The sequence below is a fragment of the Artemia franciscana genome, unplaced genomic scaffold (assembly GCF_032884065.1).
Source record: "Artemia franciscana unplaced genomic scaffold, ASM3288406v1 PGA_scaffold_58, whole genome shotgun sequence".
NCBI classification, from domain to species: Eukaryota; Metazoa; Arthropoda; class Branchiopoda; order Anostraca; family Artemiidae; genus Artemia; species Artemia franciscana.
Window position 1 is genome coordinate 877838 of NW_027062698.1, and position 20069 is coordinate 897906.

Below are 20069 nucleotides of genomic sequence, written 5' to 3' on the forward strand. Positions count from 1 at the left end.
TTCCATGATGAATGGGCATTGGGACAGGCTGACTTCTCAGCAAAGGTATGTGCATATACAGCATGCTTGGCTCCATAAGCCTGGATTTGCGAGAAATACTTTATCCTTAGACTAGATGCTCTTTCACTTAGGGACACGAATCCCGACAGTGTTCTTAGCTTTGACAGAGGAGTATGCTTATGCACACCCAAAGCTATTCGAATAGCAGAATTTTGTAAAGATTCAAGGATTTTGAATGAGGATGGGGGATGAGCTGAAAATATTTGAATCCCATATTCTATATTTGAACGAATATATAATTTGTAAAAATCCAAAATAATTTTTGGGTGACATCCCCACTTACTTCCAGCAAGTCTTTTTAGAATACAAAGTCTCTGAATAATCAGAGATTTCAAAGAATTAATATGTTCATGCCACTGCATTTTAGAATCCATTAATAAACCAAGTAACTTCACTGAATTGCAATATGGGATCTCCCTTGAGAAAATTGTCAGTGGATTAGGAGGATCTAGAGTACCATTAGTACATATAATGGCTTTAGTTTTACTGATTGATATTGGGAAGCCAAATGCTAAAGAGAATCTCTGGACTAGACTTATATCCTGTTGAATAAGGCTTTGAAGAAGGCTAATATCCCTTCCTGACTTCCAAATGATCAAATCATCTGCATAAAGGCCAAATGATGCATGAGATACTTGAAATTCAGAAACATACAAGTTGAATAGAAGAGGACTCAATATTGCACCTTGAGGAAGTCCTCTCGTAATGGGGCATTGCTCACTTCTAAACTGATTTACTTGAACGTAAAAATATCTATCAGTTAGAAAAGACTTTATAAAACTTATAAAAGGATACGGGAAGTCAAGATTTATTAGGATTTCCAATAATTTATTGTGGACTACATTTCCATAGGCATTCGACCAGTCAAACAGAACAGCCATTGTGACGTCTTTTTTTGAGAGAGTTACAAACATCAATTTCTAGCCGGGTAATGTTATCTAAAGAGCTATGTCCTTTTCTGAAACCTGTTTGTTCACTAGGAAAGAGATTGTTGACTTCAGAAAACCACTCAATTCTTGATAAGACAAGCCTTTCCAGAACTTTACTAAAGGAAGGTAATACTGATATAGGACGGTAAGACTTGAGATCATTAGATGAATAAGAAGGTTTTAAAGCTGGGAATACCTGAGCAATCTTCCAGGCATCTGGGAACTTTTGACTTGACCAAATAAGATTATAAAGACTTAAGAGGGCTGTATGAAACACCTTTGGGGACTCAAGAATCCACTTCATATAAATACCATCATAATCTGGGGAAGACTTGATGTTAAGAGAATTAAGTGCTACACAAAATTCATCTTGGGAAAAAGGTTTCATCAGAGTACCCTTATAAGAACAGGTAAGAGGGAGATTACAAAAAGGAGGTCGACTGGGATGAAAATCTGAGCAATCGTTTTTAAAAACACTGGTAAACAGATCTGCCTTCTTTTTATCTGATACAATTTTATTCAGATTTTATCTGATATCCATCCTGAATGATATCATATCTACGGTCATCATTAGGCTGCTTTCCACTATTTAGTTCGCTAATGAAATTATGGACCTTTGAAATTGGGGTTCTAAAACTTATACTTGAGCTGAAGTTCAGCCATGTACTCTGTTTAGCTCTCCTACAAATTAGTTTCACCTTAGCACATGACTGCTTATAAAAGATTGCTGTTAACTGAGATGGGTGCTTTTGAAACATTTTACGAGCTTTTCTTTTTGTCAGAACTGCAACCCTACACTCATCATTCCACCAATTTTTGGGTCTTTTGGAGCCATTGTAAAAACGTACCCTAGTCATTGGAATTGCCGATTTAGCTGACTCCAGCAGGATTGATCTCAAATTAGACTCAATGGCATTAATATCATAATGAGGAGAAACAAAGGAAAAATCTACTTCATTTAATATCTCACGAAAAAGGGACCAATTACCTTTGGAGTTGATAAATGTAGGGACGTAGGGTTTGGGAGTGTAGCATAAATCTTGAAATGATGTAAGGATTGCACGATGATCAGATTGAAGAGACGACACCTTTACCATCTGAACTAAATCATAATATGAAGAAGGACCTAGAAGCAAATCTATAGTTGAGAAAGAGTTAGAAGAAATATTATACCTGGTCTGAAAGTCAAATGGAGTGAAAATCAAGGTGTCAGGAAAATTGGACAATATGTACTCAATTCCTCTTCCTGCTTTGTTGCTACCTGCTGATTGTTCCCAGAGAGGACTGTGGGCATTAAAATCACCAAAAATAAAGGTATTATTACCTGATAATTCTGTTTCCAAGATACTTTGGATGTCCTTACTCCCACATGGATTATAAAAGGATTTTATGGCAAGATGGTTACCATTAGCTAAGGTAATTAATATGCCTACAACATCTATTTCATCCCTGTAGATAGTTTAGGGTTGAGGGGAATGTTGGATTGAAACATGAACAAAAATTGCCACACCCCTTAGTTGATCTATCCTTCCTGTAGCACTTGTACCCAGGCATTTTGATTTTCTTGTACTGATGAAGATTAGTCTCTTGTAGACAAATAATTCCAATTCTCTTATCATTTGCACATTGGATAAGATCAGCAAGTTTATTTGAATTTAAAGAGACGCAATTCCATTGTAGGATCTGCAGCTTAGTTAACATAGGAAGGGTTGAATAGGTGACATGCATGATATTTTGAGAGAATGGATGATAATTCTGTTCCTATTTCATTGAAAATAGAATTGGAAAAGTAGTATTCTGTAATTTCTTTTGTTATACTGGCTTTTTTATCTTTAGCCATATTTGATTGTAATATTAGGTCCACTGATGCAACATATTTAATTAAATTAGTAATATGAGGTCCAACTCTATCTTGCATAGTTATGGCTTGAGTAGAAATATTAGGAAAAGCTGCCACTCTTTCAGACCAAGATTTAGGATTAGTTTTAGGATTGTTGAGAGATGGACTAGCTTCAGCCACCTTGGGATGCTCCTTAGCCAATGGAGGGTAAGAAGTCTCAGTAGGAGGTATGAGTGCCTGATTTGGGTGGTTCTTGTGGACCTGTAGCCAGGGTTTTTGAGGAAGGGCTAAATTCCCTTCTTTGGCCTCATTAACTCTTGGACCTGATGGTACTTTGGACCGCTTGGCCAGCTCCATTGCAGCTATTGGGAAAGGAACATTTTCTTGAAGAGCAATCTTTAAAACTTTAGCTCGTTGAACATATTTAGGACATGAATTGTGATCTGTTGATTGATGTCTACCATCACAGTTTGTACATTTAGGCACTTCAGTGCATCTCCTTTCTGTAGACAAGGAGTGATTACCAAGGCAATTAGGGCACCCTGGCACAGAAGAAGAACAATACTTAGATGAGTGACCAAGCTTAAAACATTTTGAGCATTGAAGAGGTTTTTCTTGGTATATTTTATGAGCTTTTTGCTGACCAAAAAGGAATACCGGGTCAAATTGGGAACTAGCAGGTAAGATAAAGAGGACACTCTTACTGCTTCTTGTTCCCTTAGAATCTAGTTTGCCCATACGATGAACATCCAGAACCTCCAGCATTTCCCCCTTATTGTTCATAAGGCCATCTTTCAAGTCGTCATTTGACAGTTCCAATGGTATGTTGTACAGTACTATTTTCTGAGAATTTTTCAGGGTTGGTTTCCACCATTCAGGTGTAACAGGGATATTGCCAATTTTATTTAGGCTAAGGGCTTTGTAGGCTTCATTTCTGTCTAGAAACATAACCATTAGTGAACCATCTCTGTTCACATTCACAGAGAAGCTGCATCTAAAAGTTTTGAAAACATTCATTCTAATGTTAGTAATATTTTTGATAGAGAAAGATTGATCTTTTACTGTTGGAGTAAAAAGGATAATGGATTTGTCCTTTATCTCCACAGCTGGATTTGGGTTTGAGAGTCCCATTATTTCAGGAGGACTCATAGAAGGTTTTTTTCGTTTCTGTTTTCTGCCTACTGTCTGAAAATCCTCATTTAGCAGGTTGTCAGTTTCAGAGATTGGTGGCTCAGAGGCAGTAATCATGGTTTCATTCAGGCTATCATCATTGGATATTGGAGATACAATAATAGGAATATCAGCTTCTGATAACCAATTAGATGCTTGGCCCCCTTCCCTGAGGGGGGCTAGAAGTGTTAGGAAACATTGGGTTCAGGAAAGGGAAATTCCAGAAACTCTAACCACGCAATAGATTTATATGAAAAGGCAAAATAATACTTCTCAAACAAAAGGAGTAGCAAGAGCTTTAGTTCCTTTCACTCAGAAAATAAATGAAATCAATAAACATAAAATCAAAAATAAACATAAAGACATAAAATCAATTTGTTCTCAGCATTAAATATATGTGAAACAACTAGTGCCTGTTATATTTTGAGGCACAGTAATGTAGCCATAGCTTGTAGAAGCTATAATTTTAGAAATAACTAAATAGATTTTGCTTGCTTATATGTCTTGGACAGCCTAATAAAGCATTAATGTATGGTGTATTTCGAAGTTTGGAAACTGTGGTTGTCAATCAATCATGAAGAAACAAAAACTAAGTATTGCTCCCACGCCACTTTCGTCAGCGAATTTTCCACAAACTTGCTCCAAAAATTCATGTTGCCCTGGCTATGTATATCTAGGTATATTTCAAGTTGACAGATGTACAACTTGAGTCTCAACTTTGACCTATCAGAGTGAAAGCAGGGAATATATCTACCTATAAATATCCACCTTTCCCTGATTTGTATATTAGAGGTATCTAGAAAACATTTGTATCATTGTTAATTACATTTCAAGGTGTGATTTCTGTAACTTGTGTCTGAATTTTAATCAGATTAATAGCACACTATTAAGTACTTACTTTTAAAAGCCCAGCCTTCACTCCAGTTGGTAAAAGAGTGAAACCTACCTAATGGTAACCTACCTATGGTAAAAGTTGTCACCTGGATAAAAATTATTTTTTATGTAGTAATTCTTGACAGATTAACACGTAAATGCTTATGAAAGTACCTGTGTTTAAATGTCTGCATAGCCCTGATTGGTAATTTAGATGTAGCCTATCTGAAAAATATCATTATGATGTAGAAAGCTCTACAACTTGTGCCTGAATTTTAACCAATCAGAGTGAAAGCTGATTAAAAAGTACATAGTTTAAATGATTCACTCTAAATAATAAATTGGTAAAGCCTCCTAACTTTCACTTGAACAGAAATAATTTATGTGTTGCTACTCAAAGATTATTGGTAACTTACAAAAGTTGGAACTGGCGCTAGTGCCGAGAAAAGAAAACCTCAACTTTGTCTAGCATTTAGGGACACTATGTTTTTTACTGTAGTAATAAGAATAATTAGTTTAGTTTGTTTAGTTGGTAAAAAAAATAGTGTAGTAATAAGTGTCTGATCTTAGCTGCTGATAGAAAAACGATTACAAAGCTTGAAAAAATGTCCAGTGCTGCCAAATGCTAGATGGTTCTGTTGTTTTTTTTTGCCAACACTAGCGCCGGTTTTCACTCTTGTAATATACTGATACTCTTGGTCGCTATTTTTGAAAAGGGAAGAAATAAACTGTTGACCATTATCAGGAATCTGAGTCCGCTTATTCATTGCTTCTATTCCTTTTCATTCTTCCTCTTCTTTTCCCCTTTTTTCCTTTCTTATTCCTTTTCCTCTTCCTTTTCTTACCCTGTTCCTTTTCTTGAACTCAAAGGAAATTGACTCGACACTTATCTTTATTACTTTTTCATCTTTCCTGGGAAACACTTAGGAGGTAATTGGTAAATAGCATGTTGAGGCTAAGTTGTTAGATTAAGTACATGGAAATGACATTAGGGTAGGACTTTGAAACTAAGGATTTGATTCATGCGAAAAAAAAAACTGTACTTACTCCACGTGTTCCTAAGATTGGGAATGGAATATTCTTAAATGGAGTATCTACTGGAGAAGCAAACTCAATTCTTATAAAAATCTGGAAATACGGCCAAAATTACTCTTTTTTGAAGATTACCTCCCCCCTGCCTAGAGTAAAAGGATCCCGTAAAAGTGTCGACTGTGCAAGCTTTTGATAGTTTAAATAATTTTGCATTATTTCCCCTTGTTTTTTGGTCTTGTTTGTAAGATGATATACATATAATCCAATATAAAAATAAACAAATGATGTAAGTATTATACATTCCGACATATGACCATTATTTTGCCTAGAACGGTTTAAAAAATTTATTCAGCTTCACTGCATCATAATCAGATCATTCAAACTATTCATACTGTCAACTCTAGTTATTTTTAACAAAAAAAGCTCGTGTCAAATATAGTCCCAGCAAATATTGATTTTTTAAATTTAATAAATTTCGGTCTGAACTACAGTTATTTTAAACATTTGCATAGAAGTTAAAGAATATTTGTGATTTTATTTCCAGTAATTTATTTAAGACTTTGAGAAAAAAAAAGCTTAATATTTCTTTGCTGAATGGGTAATTGCTATTTAGGTAAGTTGAAGCTGGTCGTCTTAAATACTGTAGTTCATAAGACTGGACAAAGGATTAGATCTGAGTATTTTCTCGCTAAGGAGGGTGGCCATACCGAAATATAAAAAGGGTATTGTGTCTTTGTGTTTACTGTTAATTTCAGTAAATTTTAATTTGCAATAAATGATTCATTGACAGTTGATGATAACCATTAGCATAAAACAATTGACTTTAATCGGTAGTAATTAGTAAGCAAGCAAACTTTCGCATGCAAGCCGATTAGGGATCGCGTAGCGCAGGTGCCGATCTCCTGATTCTCAGCCCTCGGCCGGGGTGCAATGCGTGGTTGGGGCAAGCCATCCGACGCTTTCCCGTGCTTTTCCCTAGATTTCTCTAGGTACCCGTTTGAAGCTGGGTGGACTTTTGGCTTGTCTTACGGGGAAACGCCACTAACCCTCGTCCTAAACCAAACGGTCGGCACCACCGAGATTCGAACCAGCGACCCTTCGCTCGTGAGTTCGGCGCGTTAACCACTCGGCCACGGACGGACGTGGCTTTGCTTGGTAGTAATTAGTGGGAACGCTTGAAAAACAACTTCAAAGTTAAAAGTTGCAGGACTAGATTGGAGCAGCAGTGATGGAATAAACTGGAGTGCTTTTGCAAGTGCGTATCGAGAAGAAGTCGCAGCAAATGGGGGGGGGGAGGGCAAGTTCCCTATAATTTTGAAGAATGCATTGTCTGGGTGTTATTTTTTTTTAAATGACCTTTTCAGTACTTTTATTTTTTTTTAAAAAGATAATTTTGCCCCTTCTTGATTGGATATTAATATCAAAGTCAATAAGCTGAATACTCTGCTTCAGGAGCAGTTTCAGACTTGTTTCCCCGTAAAAGTCATTACTATGAGTGACACTGATAAGCCGTGGATAACCAATAATCTAAAGAATTTAATAAACACCCGTTGTAGCCTTCATATCGCTGGTGATACCATCGCTTCAGCCAAGTTACGTAATCATATTGTTAAACTGAACAAGCGCGCCAAGAGGCAGTATGTGAGGGATAAAATTACTCCGTTACTCACAATATACCCCCACAAATGGCATTCCTCAGTAAAAAGACTTACCGGTAAGACAACCCTCAGAGATCTAAGGCTGCTCAAAGAGGACGGCACCTTGACCTCAGCCAATGAAGTCAATTCTTTTTTTGCTGACATTTGTACCACATTTCCATCAATCACCAAATCAGAAATTGATACTATCATTGCTGGTGCAGAGATTGATGACGTATGTGAAGTCCCTGAATTCACTGTTTATAAGGAACTCCTAAGACTGAAAGCGAACTGTGCGTCCTGCCCAGGTGAGCTTCCAGTAAAGCTGTTACGCGAATTCACCATTTTTCTTGCTAAGCCACTCTCTTCTATAATCAACCAATCTTTCCGTCAGCAAGTATTCCCTAGTGCTTGGAAAAGAGCATATGTCCGCGTTATTCCAAAAGTAAGGTGTCCAAAATCTTGTGATTAACTCCGGCCTATATCAATAACTCCGAACCTTTCTAAAGTGGTAGAAACGTTTATTTGCCTTAAACGTATGTCACAGATCTCTGCACATCTAGACCCGTATCAGTATGGATGCTTAAGTGGCAGCAGCACAACTGTTTATTTAGTACGGATGTACCATCTCATTATCAATGGCTTGACCGAGGAAGTGCTATAGTCGACCTTCTCCTCGTAGACTACCGAAAGGCTTTTGATCTTATTCGCCATTCCGTTGCTGTCACAAATCTACGCGCCATGGGTGCGCACAAACATATTCTCCTTTTAGTGATCAATTTTTTACAAGCCCGCTATCAGTGCGTTTACAGTCTTTTCCCAGGAGATACTGACTCCGAATGGGTCGAACTTACATGCGGAGCCCCACAAGGTACTAAGCTGGCTAGTCTACTGTTTTGGTAGTAATAAATTTCATCCTTTCCGGCTATGAAGAAAGATTTAAGTATGTAGATGACTTGTCAGTCCTACTGAAATAATTGTTGAGAAGTCTGAGGCTGTTCCCCAATTCTGTAACAAAATAATCAACAACTTTAAAGATGAACGTACTGCAAACAGCCCCCAAATTAACGAAGGAAAGACTAAAATCTTTCGCTTTAATCCCCTGAAGAGAGACTTTGTGTGCCCTCCTCCTCCTTATCCTAGTGAATCTTCGGCTGTAGTACTTGGTGTCAAGTTTAGCATCGACTGCTCTTTCAGCCTTCATGTCGATACAATTATCAAAAAGGCAAATAGTGCGATGCGGACACTTATACTAATGCGTCGATTTGGTTTCTCAGTTGCACAACTAAGGATAGCCTATCTCACTTACATCCGACCAATCTTAGAGTATGCATGTCCCGTATGGGGCCCACAAGTCAATAACACTATTTACCTAAGTGACCAGCTTGAGTCAATACAAAAAAGAGCAGTCAAAATAATATTGTGCGATGCTTTTACCGAATATAAGTTAGCATTATCCACCTTACAAATTCCCTCTCTTCAAGAGCGTCGTCTCAGTCTGATCCTTGAATTTGGCCAATATTTTCTCAGAAGTGATAAACACACATCAATACTACCACCAATTTTAGTAAAACATCGAAGTACTAGGTCGAAGAACATTGACAGACTAGCAGCACCTCCTTCACGCACAAATCGTTTTTCCAACTCTTTCATCCCTTTCTTTGTATCAAAGTATAACAATTGTTCATTCAATTCTATTCGTTTTATGATTTTGTTGTTGTTTGATTTAATCCTTTTTTTGTAAGCACGAGTGCCATTTAGTTTTATGACTACGAGAGATTGTGCAAATAAAACCTATTCTAGGCAAATAAAATTCTATTCTATTGACGAAAACATTGTGCCCATTTTCGTGAATTCATGTCACTGCCGAGGAAACTTTCATAAGGGTATAGAAAACAGATGATATTGGACCCCCAGGTTCTTCTATGAGGAAAAAGACAAACAACAACAACAATGCTATTTAAATTTATCCAGAAAAATCATAAAACTAATTTAATTTACATAAATTAAACCATTTTTATGTAATCTATTTATTTTTGTATTTCTATCTTGTTTTTATTTTTAGCTTTGCTTTGGGCCATCGCGAATATTATAATCTTAGACCACAGTTTGTATGTTTGAGGGATCCTCAAGCATATTTGATAGTGAGTTTTTGATTTGTAAACCTCACTGTTGTGTATAAACTTATTTTTAAACACGAATTCTCTGGGTGACGGGGGGCGGTCATGTCGTAAATTAAGAGCAGATACACATACTTCTCTTTGCTTCACAGGGTGTGTGGGGTTTAGGGATCTTTGGGCTATGTTTCTACAAGCGAATTTAATAGATCTACGCAAATGGGATATCAAAGTCTTATAAAATTTCGTTTCATTTAGAAATATACCATTTAAAATAAGATCCTCTACTTTTACAAAAAGGGAACCCAAGGCATATTTTCCTCTTCTAAACTTTTACTTGACTTCCCTTTCCCTACTTTTACTTTTCTATTGTGGTAAATTCATGTCTCAAATGAGTTAATTCAATGTTAATTTAAGGTTATCTTTTTGCTTCTACTGGCAATGCTGCACTATATTTTGATAGGTGTTTTTGGTTCTTGTTTCTCTCATTTTTTTGTACCAAAAGTCTCCTATTCATATTCCTGTTCTTTGAATTTGCTGGGAACCTCTAACCAATGTGACCACATATTTTATAGGTATGATCGCGATCGTCAGCGGCGGTATCGAAAGCCATCTGACGAAGAAGAATTAGAGCGTTTAAAAAAGAAAGAAAAAGAAGGTAGTTCAAGTGAAGAGGCTCTGTTAGACATTGATATCAATGAAGAAGAAGAAGACGAAGAGAAAATAATTGAGGAGCGACGAAGAAAGAGAGAAGAATTAATGAAGGTATTCATATTATATTCCCTGCAGAATAGTTACTTCAATATTATGATGTCTAAATGGCACTCTAGAAACTCCTTATTCAAGTTGCAGACGTAACCTGGTTTATTCATAATTTTTGCGAGTTTAAAGATAATTTAAACATTGCAAATGAAATACGTAAAATCGTATAGATAGAATTTAGCAGCTGGATAAACTGAATTTTCGTTTCAAAGACTAGGAACTTGAATAAGCTTTTGGACAACCAGTAATATAAATGGTAAGTTTGATTAAAACAAATCCATTTTTTCTTAGCCCCAGTGGCATGACTTTGGGTCTGTAGGATGTGTTTTTGTGTTTGTCAAATGAGTATTTTGTTTTAGATCAGAATATGTTTGGCCACTCGACGCACGAATTAAAATAATTAAAGTGGTACGGTATCGCTGATTTTCTAAAATATTAACTTCTGTCAGTAGAAAGTCAATTAAAATGAACCTATTATCTGCAAAATCTATTAGCCCCCTTCCCCTAAAAATGTTTGGCTAGTAAGGTTTCAGGTCAGATTTACATTTTTCTGTCACAGTTAATATGAACGTCTTCTAAGAATTATCTTCAGCCTTTAAATGTATTTAATGGCTCCTAAACTGTGTCACTTATTGCTTTTCAGTTACGCCGCTTAGGTCATTCCCTGGTAAGTCAGTTATGGACGTCCTCTGGTAAGTCATTCGCGAAGTGTTTCTCAGGTTAAGTTTTTTCGAATGTAGGTTCGGGTTTTTACAACTTTGAAACTCAAAAATCGAATTCTTGCTCCTGATTTTCCCCAAACATTTTTATAGTATATTTTTTTTCAACAGAAAGGTCAAAAACACCAAATTCACCCTGGTCTAGTGATAGATCTGGCCCTATCTAGAAATCCATTCGGAATCAAAATATTCAATCTAATTCTACTTATTTAGCGGCGAAATATTTCTAGGGGCTCTCAAACGTCTAAACTGTATCATTTATTGCTTTCAAATTATGCCAGTTTTACCGCCCCCTGGTATGTTACACTACAAGTGAAGTATATCATGGCTTTTAAACCAAAATTTTTAGAAATTTAATTTTGAATTAACTACCTAACTATGCTAGAAAAAATACAGTCAACGATAGAAACTTGTGCTAAAAGAGTAATGTAATATCGCAATCTGAGAACGACGTTGTCCTTCTGGGCAAAAACTCATTCAAAGGTAAATGCGACTCAAGGTTTTGAACGCTCCATAGTCCAGTTAATAAAATCATATCAGTTTCTGTTTTTATGGCACTTGGTATTAACCAAGTGACATATAGCAATCGCCAATTCTGTCGGTCTGTCGGTCCCGGTTTTGCTACTTTAGGCACTTCCAGGTAAGCTAGGACGATGAAATTTGGCAAGCGTATAAGGGACCAGACCAGATTAAATTAGAAATAGTCGTTTTCCTGATTTGACCATCTGGGGGGGGGGGGCGGTTAATTTGCAAAAAATAGAAAAAATGAAGTATTTTTAACTTATGAGCGGGTGATTGGATCTTAATGAAATTTGATGTTTGAAATGATATTGTGTCTCAGAGCTCTTATTTTAAATCCCGACCAGATCTGATGACATTGGGGGGAGTTGGAGGGGGGAAACCTAAAGTCCCGGTTTTGCTACTTTAGGCACTTCCAGGTAAGCTAGGACGATGAAATTTGGCAAGCTTATCAGGGACCGGACCAGATTAAATTAGAAATAGTCGTTTTCCCGACTTGACCATCTGGGGGGGGGGAGTGGGGGGCCGGTTAATTCGGAAAAAAATAGAAAAAATGAAGTATTTTTAACTTATGAGCGGGTGATTGGATCTTAATGAAATTTGATGTTTGGAATGATATTGTGTCTCAGAGCTCTTATTTTAAATCCCGACCGGATCTGATGACATTGGGGGGAGTTGGAGGGGGGGGGGGGAACCTAAAATCTTGGAAAACACTTAGAGTGGAGGGATCGAGATGAAACTTGATGGGAAAAATAAGCGCAAGTCCCAGATACATGATTGACATAATCGGAACTGATTCGCTCTCTTTGGGGTAGTTGGGGGGGGAGTAATTCTGAAAAATTAGAAAAAATGAGGTATTTTCAACTTACGAATGGGTGATCGGATCTCAATGAAATTTGATGTTTAGAAGGATATCGTGTCTAAGAGCTCTTATTTTAAATCCCGACCGGATCCGGTGACCGGGGCGGGGAGTTGGGAGGGGGAAACCTAAAACTTGGAAAACACTTAGAGTGAAGGGATCGGGATGAAACATGGTGGGAAAAATAAACACAAGTCCTAGGTAGATGATTGACATAAACGGAACGGATCCGCTCTCTTTGGGGTAGTTGGGGGGGGGGGTATTTCTGAAATATCAAAAAAATGAGGTATTTTTAACTTACGAACGGGTGATCGGATCTCAATGAAATTTGATATTTAGAAGGATGTCGTGGCTCAGAGCTCTTATTTTAAACCCGACCGGATCTGGTGACATTGGGGGGGGGAGTTGGGAGGGGGAAACCTAAAACTTGGAATACGCTTAGAGTGGAACAACAAAAGAGAGAATAATGAGGACTTTTTTTCCCAAGACAGTGAACCAACAAAACCTATTTGAATATTTCGGCCCTATATCTAAGGGCCGTCTTCAGCAAAGAAAAAATAAAAAACAGTAAAACACTTACAATAAAAGTTCTCAGTTAAAAATCCATTTTTTATTTTAAAATAGCCTTGACATCATTACTTCTTAACGAAAAGTTCAGCCAAGACTGTCTGATAAAAGCTAACATTTTACAAGATAAGAAGGTTCATTCATTTCACTAACTGTATTTATTAAAAATTGGAATGATTTCTTATTGCGATATTTGCCTTCTCTGCAGCTAATCTGATAGTTCTTTTGATATTGGGCTTGTTTTTGTTCGTTCCTATTTTTGTTTTATTTTGAATTAGATTATTTTCTATAATTAATTTTGTGTACATAGGGTTGAGTGTGTATTCACCCAAGTATCTATTTAAGGATGTATTATTATTTAAGTTCGTTTGATTTCGATTGCCTCACGGACAGTTTGTTTGATTCCTAGGTCATGTTTAAAATTATTTTGTGAAAGAAAAATTATTTGTGACTGATGAACAGAGAATTGTACAGAGTCCCTACATAGACCATTCAAGCGGACAAAATTATTTTAAATGGCAGAAACAAATTTCTGTTTTCTTATGGAATTGGATAAATTCACTCAAGTCGTGGCATCTTCACGGTATTACGTCTTATTTATAGGTCCTCATGACAAATAATTGTTGAACTTTTCGTCTAGGTGCTTGTGGTGATGTCATTTGTACTGTCATTGTGTTATTGTCCAGTGTACATAGTTTCGCTTCAAGTTGCAAGAATTATAACTCGTGCACGAATTTTGACCAAGCAGATTAAACGCAAATAGCGACCAAGAAAAATTTAGAAATTTTTTTTCATTTTGGTTGTATTGATTTTATCCTTTTGTAAGTTTTTTCTTCTTATATATTTGTCTTGCTAAGGACGGTCCTTGGGCATAGGGCCGAAATATTCATTCTAATTTGTCTCCCACTGTCTTGTGAAAAAAAAGCCCTATTGGTCTTCTTATTTTGATGTTTGAGATTAAACACAAATTGAGAAGTGCTCACTTTTACTTATGACTCTTAAACTAGAGCTTTAGTCAAAACTTTAGAATACTATAGACGCCATGTAATGATATTTCAAGCATTCTCCATGCGTCTTTTCTTGTTGGAAGTACACACATTGGGAAAAAAGGATCACGCACACTTCTCATTACCTTGATTTTATTGACATTCGGAGTAATATAAGATTTTTGGCTTTAAGTAAGCATGAATAAAAGCGCTCATCAAGGCCCCTCCTTGCCCACAATCGAAAATATATATGTTTTTATTCTCAATAGAACAATTCTTTTGAAGTTACTAATAAAGAAAAAAAACAAGGTTGGTTGAAACCGAGGTAGGATCCGTTGACCATTGCACCTGACGTTTTAACTAAGCGCGGAGGATAATGCCGGATGTGGCTGTTGCATGTACTTAATCAAAAGTATTTTTTTTTTTGTTTTTTTTTATAGATAGAAAAGGGGAATTTGTGTTAGCTTAGACGACTTACTTGAAAACTATACGCCTTTAAAAACCTATGGTGTCAATGGAACGAATAGTTAATAGTTTAGAAGCGTGGTCGTTTTATCCAATTTCTCTTCTTATTCAGCTATTTCTCTTCTTTTTTCTGTGTTGATATTTTTGTTGCTGTTGTAATTCCCAGCTCATTTTTATTGAAGTAACATTTGTTGTTGTTGTTTATAAGAGTGCTCTGAAGCAGAAGCTGGTTCAATCTATATAGACCATCTTTATTTTATTGAGCTCATTGTACAGTTTTGCTTTTTCATCACCTTCATCAAATCTAAGAAAAGTATAATAACAACAACAAAAAAGCTTCGCGTAGCCTATTTAAAGGCTCGACAATGTTGCATATGGCCTCAAGAATTGTTGCCATATCAACCAACCTTTGAAATACAATTGTCAGCATTTTTTTTTAATTGGCTCAAATTTCTAAGACTATTTGTGGCCTATTTTTTACTGCCAAAATCAACGGTTTTATTGTAAATTGAATTAAAATAAGGAGTCTTTTCAACTGAAAGTAAGGAGCGACAATAAAATTTAAAACGAGTAGAAATTATTACGTATATGAGGGGGGTTTGCCCCCTCGTCAATACATCGCTCTTTACGCTAAAGTTTTTCAATACCCTTAAAAGAGATATTTATTTTAATAAAACCGCTTTTTTGATTCGGAGGCCATTATTAAAGAAGTGGCAAAATTCGAAATTTAGCGTAAAGAGCGAGGTATTGACGCGGGGACGAACACCCTGATACGTAATAATTTCTGTTCGTTTTCAGTTTTAATGTTGCTCCTTACTGTCAGTGGAAAAAAAACTTGTTTTTTGTTTGATTTCTGATAGTGTTTTACTTCATGGGGGTGCTAGGGCACCCCCTTGAGAAATTTTCATGGAAAATTTTCTTTTCCCATGCAAAGTTCCACGCCCCCCCCCCACACCGACCAGAAAAAATCCCCTTGAAAATGCCTGTATGCTTTGCAATAACAAATAATATATGTCAACTAAGGGCAAAGTTCATAACTTGCAGCTCTTCCCTTTGGGACTGTGGGGGGTCATTTTACACCTAAAGTCATAGTTATCGGATTTTTAGACAAGGTTGAACCAAATGGCTATCTCAAAATTTTGATCCGGTGACTTCGGGGAAAATTGAGCACAAGAAAGTGTCTAGTTACCCTCCAATTTTTGGTCACTTTAAAAGGGGGAACTTTCAATTTCCGCTCCAATGAGCCCTGTCGCAATATTCTAAGGCCTCTGGGTCGATATGATCACCCCTGGGAAGAAAAAAAAAACAAATAAACACGCATCCGTGATCCCTCTTCAGGCAAAAAATGCAAAATTCCCCATTTTTTTGCAGATAGGAGCTTGAAACCTCTACAGTAATGCTCTGTAATACGCTGAATCTGATGGTGTGATTTTCATTAAGATTCTGTAACTTTTAGGGGGTGTTTCCACTTTTTTCTCAAATAAGGCAAATTTTCTCAGGCTCGTAAGTTTTGATGGGTAACACTAAACTTAATGAAACTTACATATTTGAAATCAGCATTAAAATCCGATTCTTTTGATGTGTATATTGATGTCAAAATTTCCCTTCTTTAGAGTTGTCGCCTTTTTTTTATATTTTTAAGACTGTTCATGACCTATTTTATTATTCTGTTTCATTTATGCCACCAAAAATCAATGGCTTTACTGTAAAGATTGTCCCTCTATTATGGAAAATAAGGTACTATAATCAAGATCTGAAAACAGCCTAGCAACCTTAAAAAGAGTCGATAGAGTTTGCCTAGAAACGAATGATAGGAGACAAATTAAACCATAATTGAACTACATTCTGATTTACGAGAATATTTTTTTTTTTAATTTGATATTTTTCCTTTAAATCGCGGAAAAGTGGACTGCCCACTTTTCTACATTTCGGTGTGGAAAATGAAATTCCGTTTTTACCGGTCTCCAGCGGTAGCACTAAATTATAGTAAAAATTACAAATAGCTTGGAATAGTTTTCAATTTGAAGAATCTCGACAGGAGTCTTAAGTAGGAGATTTTGCTATCTTAGAAAGACGTTGAGGAAAGTGAAAAACTCACAAATGGCTTTATAGCCCAAATTGGAGCCTGGAATGGTATTTGCAGTACCTATATCCACTTATTCTCCTTCAGTTAAGGCACTTCCATTTCATGAACCTGTGTAAATGTTGTGGTAGGGGAAGAAAACTTCTGTTACAATTCTACAGACCAAGTAAAGGTCTTGAACTGTATTTCAATCTCATACATCTACTTCTTCCATACCAGTAAAGTCTGGAAGATTCTACGAAAACGAATCTTAATTTAGAAAAAAAATCAAGTTTGCCGTAGAATCTAGGTCAAATATAAGAAATTGCCTTCAATACTCACAGTCCAGAGACACCAAACTTGCGAAACGTGAATTTTTTCCCAAAAGTTAGGAAAGTCACTCCAGACAGCAGCGTATTTTAGAACTTCCCAACCGATTAATTGATGTTAGATTAATCAATACAGGATTTGCAAATATATACAAGCATTTAATGGGTTTATACGATATTTTGTCGAAAATTTTAATAATTGAAAACAACTTTAGAAATGCCTGTAGGACTTACAATCTTATTGACAGCGTTGGTTTGTTTCGAGTACCTGACCTACCTAGACATGAGATCACTGTTTTTATTGATTTTGATTTCATTGAGGTGTTGGAAATTCAAATTAGGCACATCTGTACTTTTTTTGTTACAGGGGGGGGGGGTCTAATCAGAATGTTGAAAACACGATTCGTGTCAAAATTCTTGGATCATAAATGTTGAATTAATTTGATGTCTTATAATATTTTGGTATCCCTCCTTGATGTACTCATGTATTTAGACACTCTTACCATACCATGTTAAATGATTAATTGGAAAAAAATTCTGAAAAAGAAGTTTTCTAAAGAATTGTAAAGGCCATATTAAATTTTGGATCAGAAGAAGTAAAAACCCACAATAACTCAAACTCAAAATAACCAAAAATTGCTATTAAAGAATAAATGAAGCCCAAAACGAACAGAAATTAAATAAACAATCATAACAAACAAATGAATACTAGTTACTTATATAAGTGAGTAATTAAATCTTGAAACAAGTGAAACTTAATTGAATATGCAAATCTAGCTTGAAAAGACCAAAAATTTCTACAAAGAAGAGTTTGGGATTTGCCCCTTTTTTTCACTGTAAAAGTCTAAAACCTACCGCGTCATTGGCGCTTCACTGAAAATTATTTGCGTCTTGAACAGTCTAGAAAACTACAAATCAAATCAAACTGAATGTCTGGTATATAATGTTATTAATTGTTGAAAGATCATCAGTTCAAGATTTTATTTCACTGTAATTTTATTTCTATTTTCGATACTGCAATAACTGGAAAAGAAAATATTTGTAACATAATTCGTTTTCACTGAAGCACTAACGACGTAGTAGGCTTTAAAATTTTACAGTTAGGGAAGGGGGCAGTACCCAAGTTCTTGTTTGTAGTGAAGCTATATCTGTTTTGAACAGTTTTGGAAAGAACTAATAAAATTATCTAAATATTTGATATATAATAATATGAATTGCTGAAAGCTCATCAGTTCAAAATTTAATTTTAATGTAATTTTTATGTTTATTTTCAACCTTGTAATAAGTACAAAAGAAAATATGTGTAATATAATTAGTTTTCAGTTAAATGCCAATGACACAGTAGGATTTAGACTTCTACAATGAAAGAAATTTCTGAAACTCTGAAAAACTCTTCTTTATAGAGATTTTTGTTTGTTTCTAGCTGGATTTCCACATTCAGTTTAAGTTTCAATCATCTGAAGATTTAGTTACTCATTTTTATTAGTAACTATTATTTTTTTGTTTTCGATGATTGTTTGTTTAATTTCTATTCGTTTTGGGTTTCATTTATGCCTCAATATCAAAATATTTTCGTTTGTTTTAAGCTTGATTTGCGGATTCAACTTAAGCTTTACTCGTTTGGAGATTTATTTATTCATTTATATTACTACTTGTTGTATGTTTTTTTGCTATGATTGTTTATTTAATTTCTTTTCCTTTTGGTTTGATTAATTCTTTCATAGTAATTTCTGGTTGTTTTGAGTTTGAGTTATTGTAGGTTTCTATTTCTTCTGATCTTAAGTTTAATATGGCCTTTACTTTTCTTTAGAAAACTTCTATTTTGGAAAGTTCTTTTGAAATTATTTTTTTTATTCCAAAAAATTAACAGTTTTGTAAAGAACTGATAAATTAAACTGAATATTTGATATATAATGATATTAACTGCTGAAAGCTCACCAGCTCAAAATTTTGTTTCATCCAGGCCCGATTTAATGCTTTGACGCCTGTACTTCCAAGCGTTTTTGCTGTTCCTTTTTTTGCAAGATTTTCTGGGAAATTCTCGAAACTTTGGGAATAGTAAAAGCTGCAGGGTCTAGTGGGCCTATTAGTAAATCCTGGTCTGGTTTCACTGATAATTTTCATTCCATTTTCAAATGCAGTAATAAGAACAAAAGAAAATATTTGTAATATAATTTCTTTTAGTAAAGCACCAAATACCCAGTAGGCCTTATACTTTTATCGTTAGAGAAACGGGTAGTAATCCTACTCTTGTTTGTAGTGAAGACGCCATTCAGTTGATGTACATAACCCCTACTCCCTGAAAACGACCGCAATCTAACAACCAATCCTTAATCCTATTCTCATTTGTGTTTGAATTGTGTTCTCCCAGTTATTATAACAAAAAAAAAGGTAAACTAATTTTGTAGAATTTTGTAGCCACTTAAGTAAGAGAATGATAATTCCAAGTAAGAGAATTGGCTATTTAAGTAAGAGAATGATACTTTTACCGTTTAGGAAACGGACAGTAGCCATACTCTTGTTTGTAGTGAAGAAACAATTCATTAGAAGTACATAACCCCTACTCCCTGTAGATAACCGTCGGTCTAACAACCAATCCTTAATCCAATTCTCGCTTATCTTTGAATTCTGTTCTCCCAATTATAATAGAAAAAGGTAAACTAATTTTGCAGAACTTTGTAGCCATTTAAGTAAGAGAATGATAAGTCTAAGTAAGAGAATAGGTTATTTAAGTGAAAGAATTATACTTACACCGTTTCGTAAACGGATAGTAGCCATACTCTTGTTTGTAGTGAAGAAACCATTCTTTAGAAGTACATAACCCCAATTATTTCGGGAAGAATTAGGGGAACGACTTTTGAAAAGTTTTTTAAATTAATTTTGTTAGTTTTTTGATTGCAAAAAGTTTCAACTTTAAAAAAAAAATCCTCATTTCCGAATAAATTTTTTTTTTCAACGTCAACTTTCATCAAAATATCAAAACTAGTTTCAAAGTAACAATATCAAAGTACCAAACCATCTAAGTTCAGAAAGGATCAAAGTTAACAAGGTATCAAAGTAAACAAAGTATCAAAGTAACAATAACTAATATTCCGTGGCTCAGAGCCATATCCCCGGGGTGGGGGGGAAATTTACATTCGATG

At 35.5% G+C, this 20069-nt stretch overlaps 1 protein-coding gene across 1 annotated transcript in view; it reads left to right on the forward strand.

Moving 5' to 3' along the window:
* Positions 1–20069, forward strand: part of LOC136042040 (uncharacterized) — a 73683-nt gene that overhangs the window by 16900 nt on the left and 36714 nt on the right. Inside the window, exon 4 of the mRNA XM_065726899.1 lies at positions 10234–10423. Within this exon, the coding sequence (XP_065582971.1) occupies positions 10234–10423 (190 nt within the window). The remainder of the gene's footprint in view (positions 1–10233; positions 10424–20069) is intronic.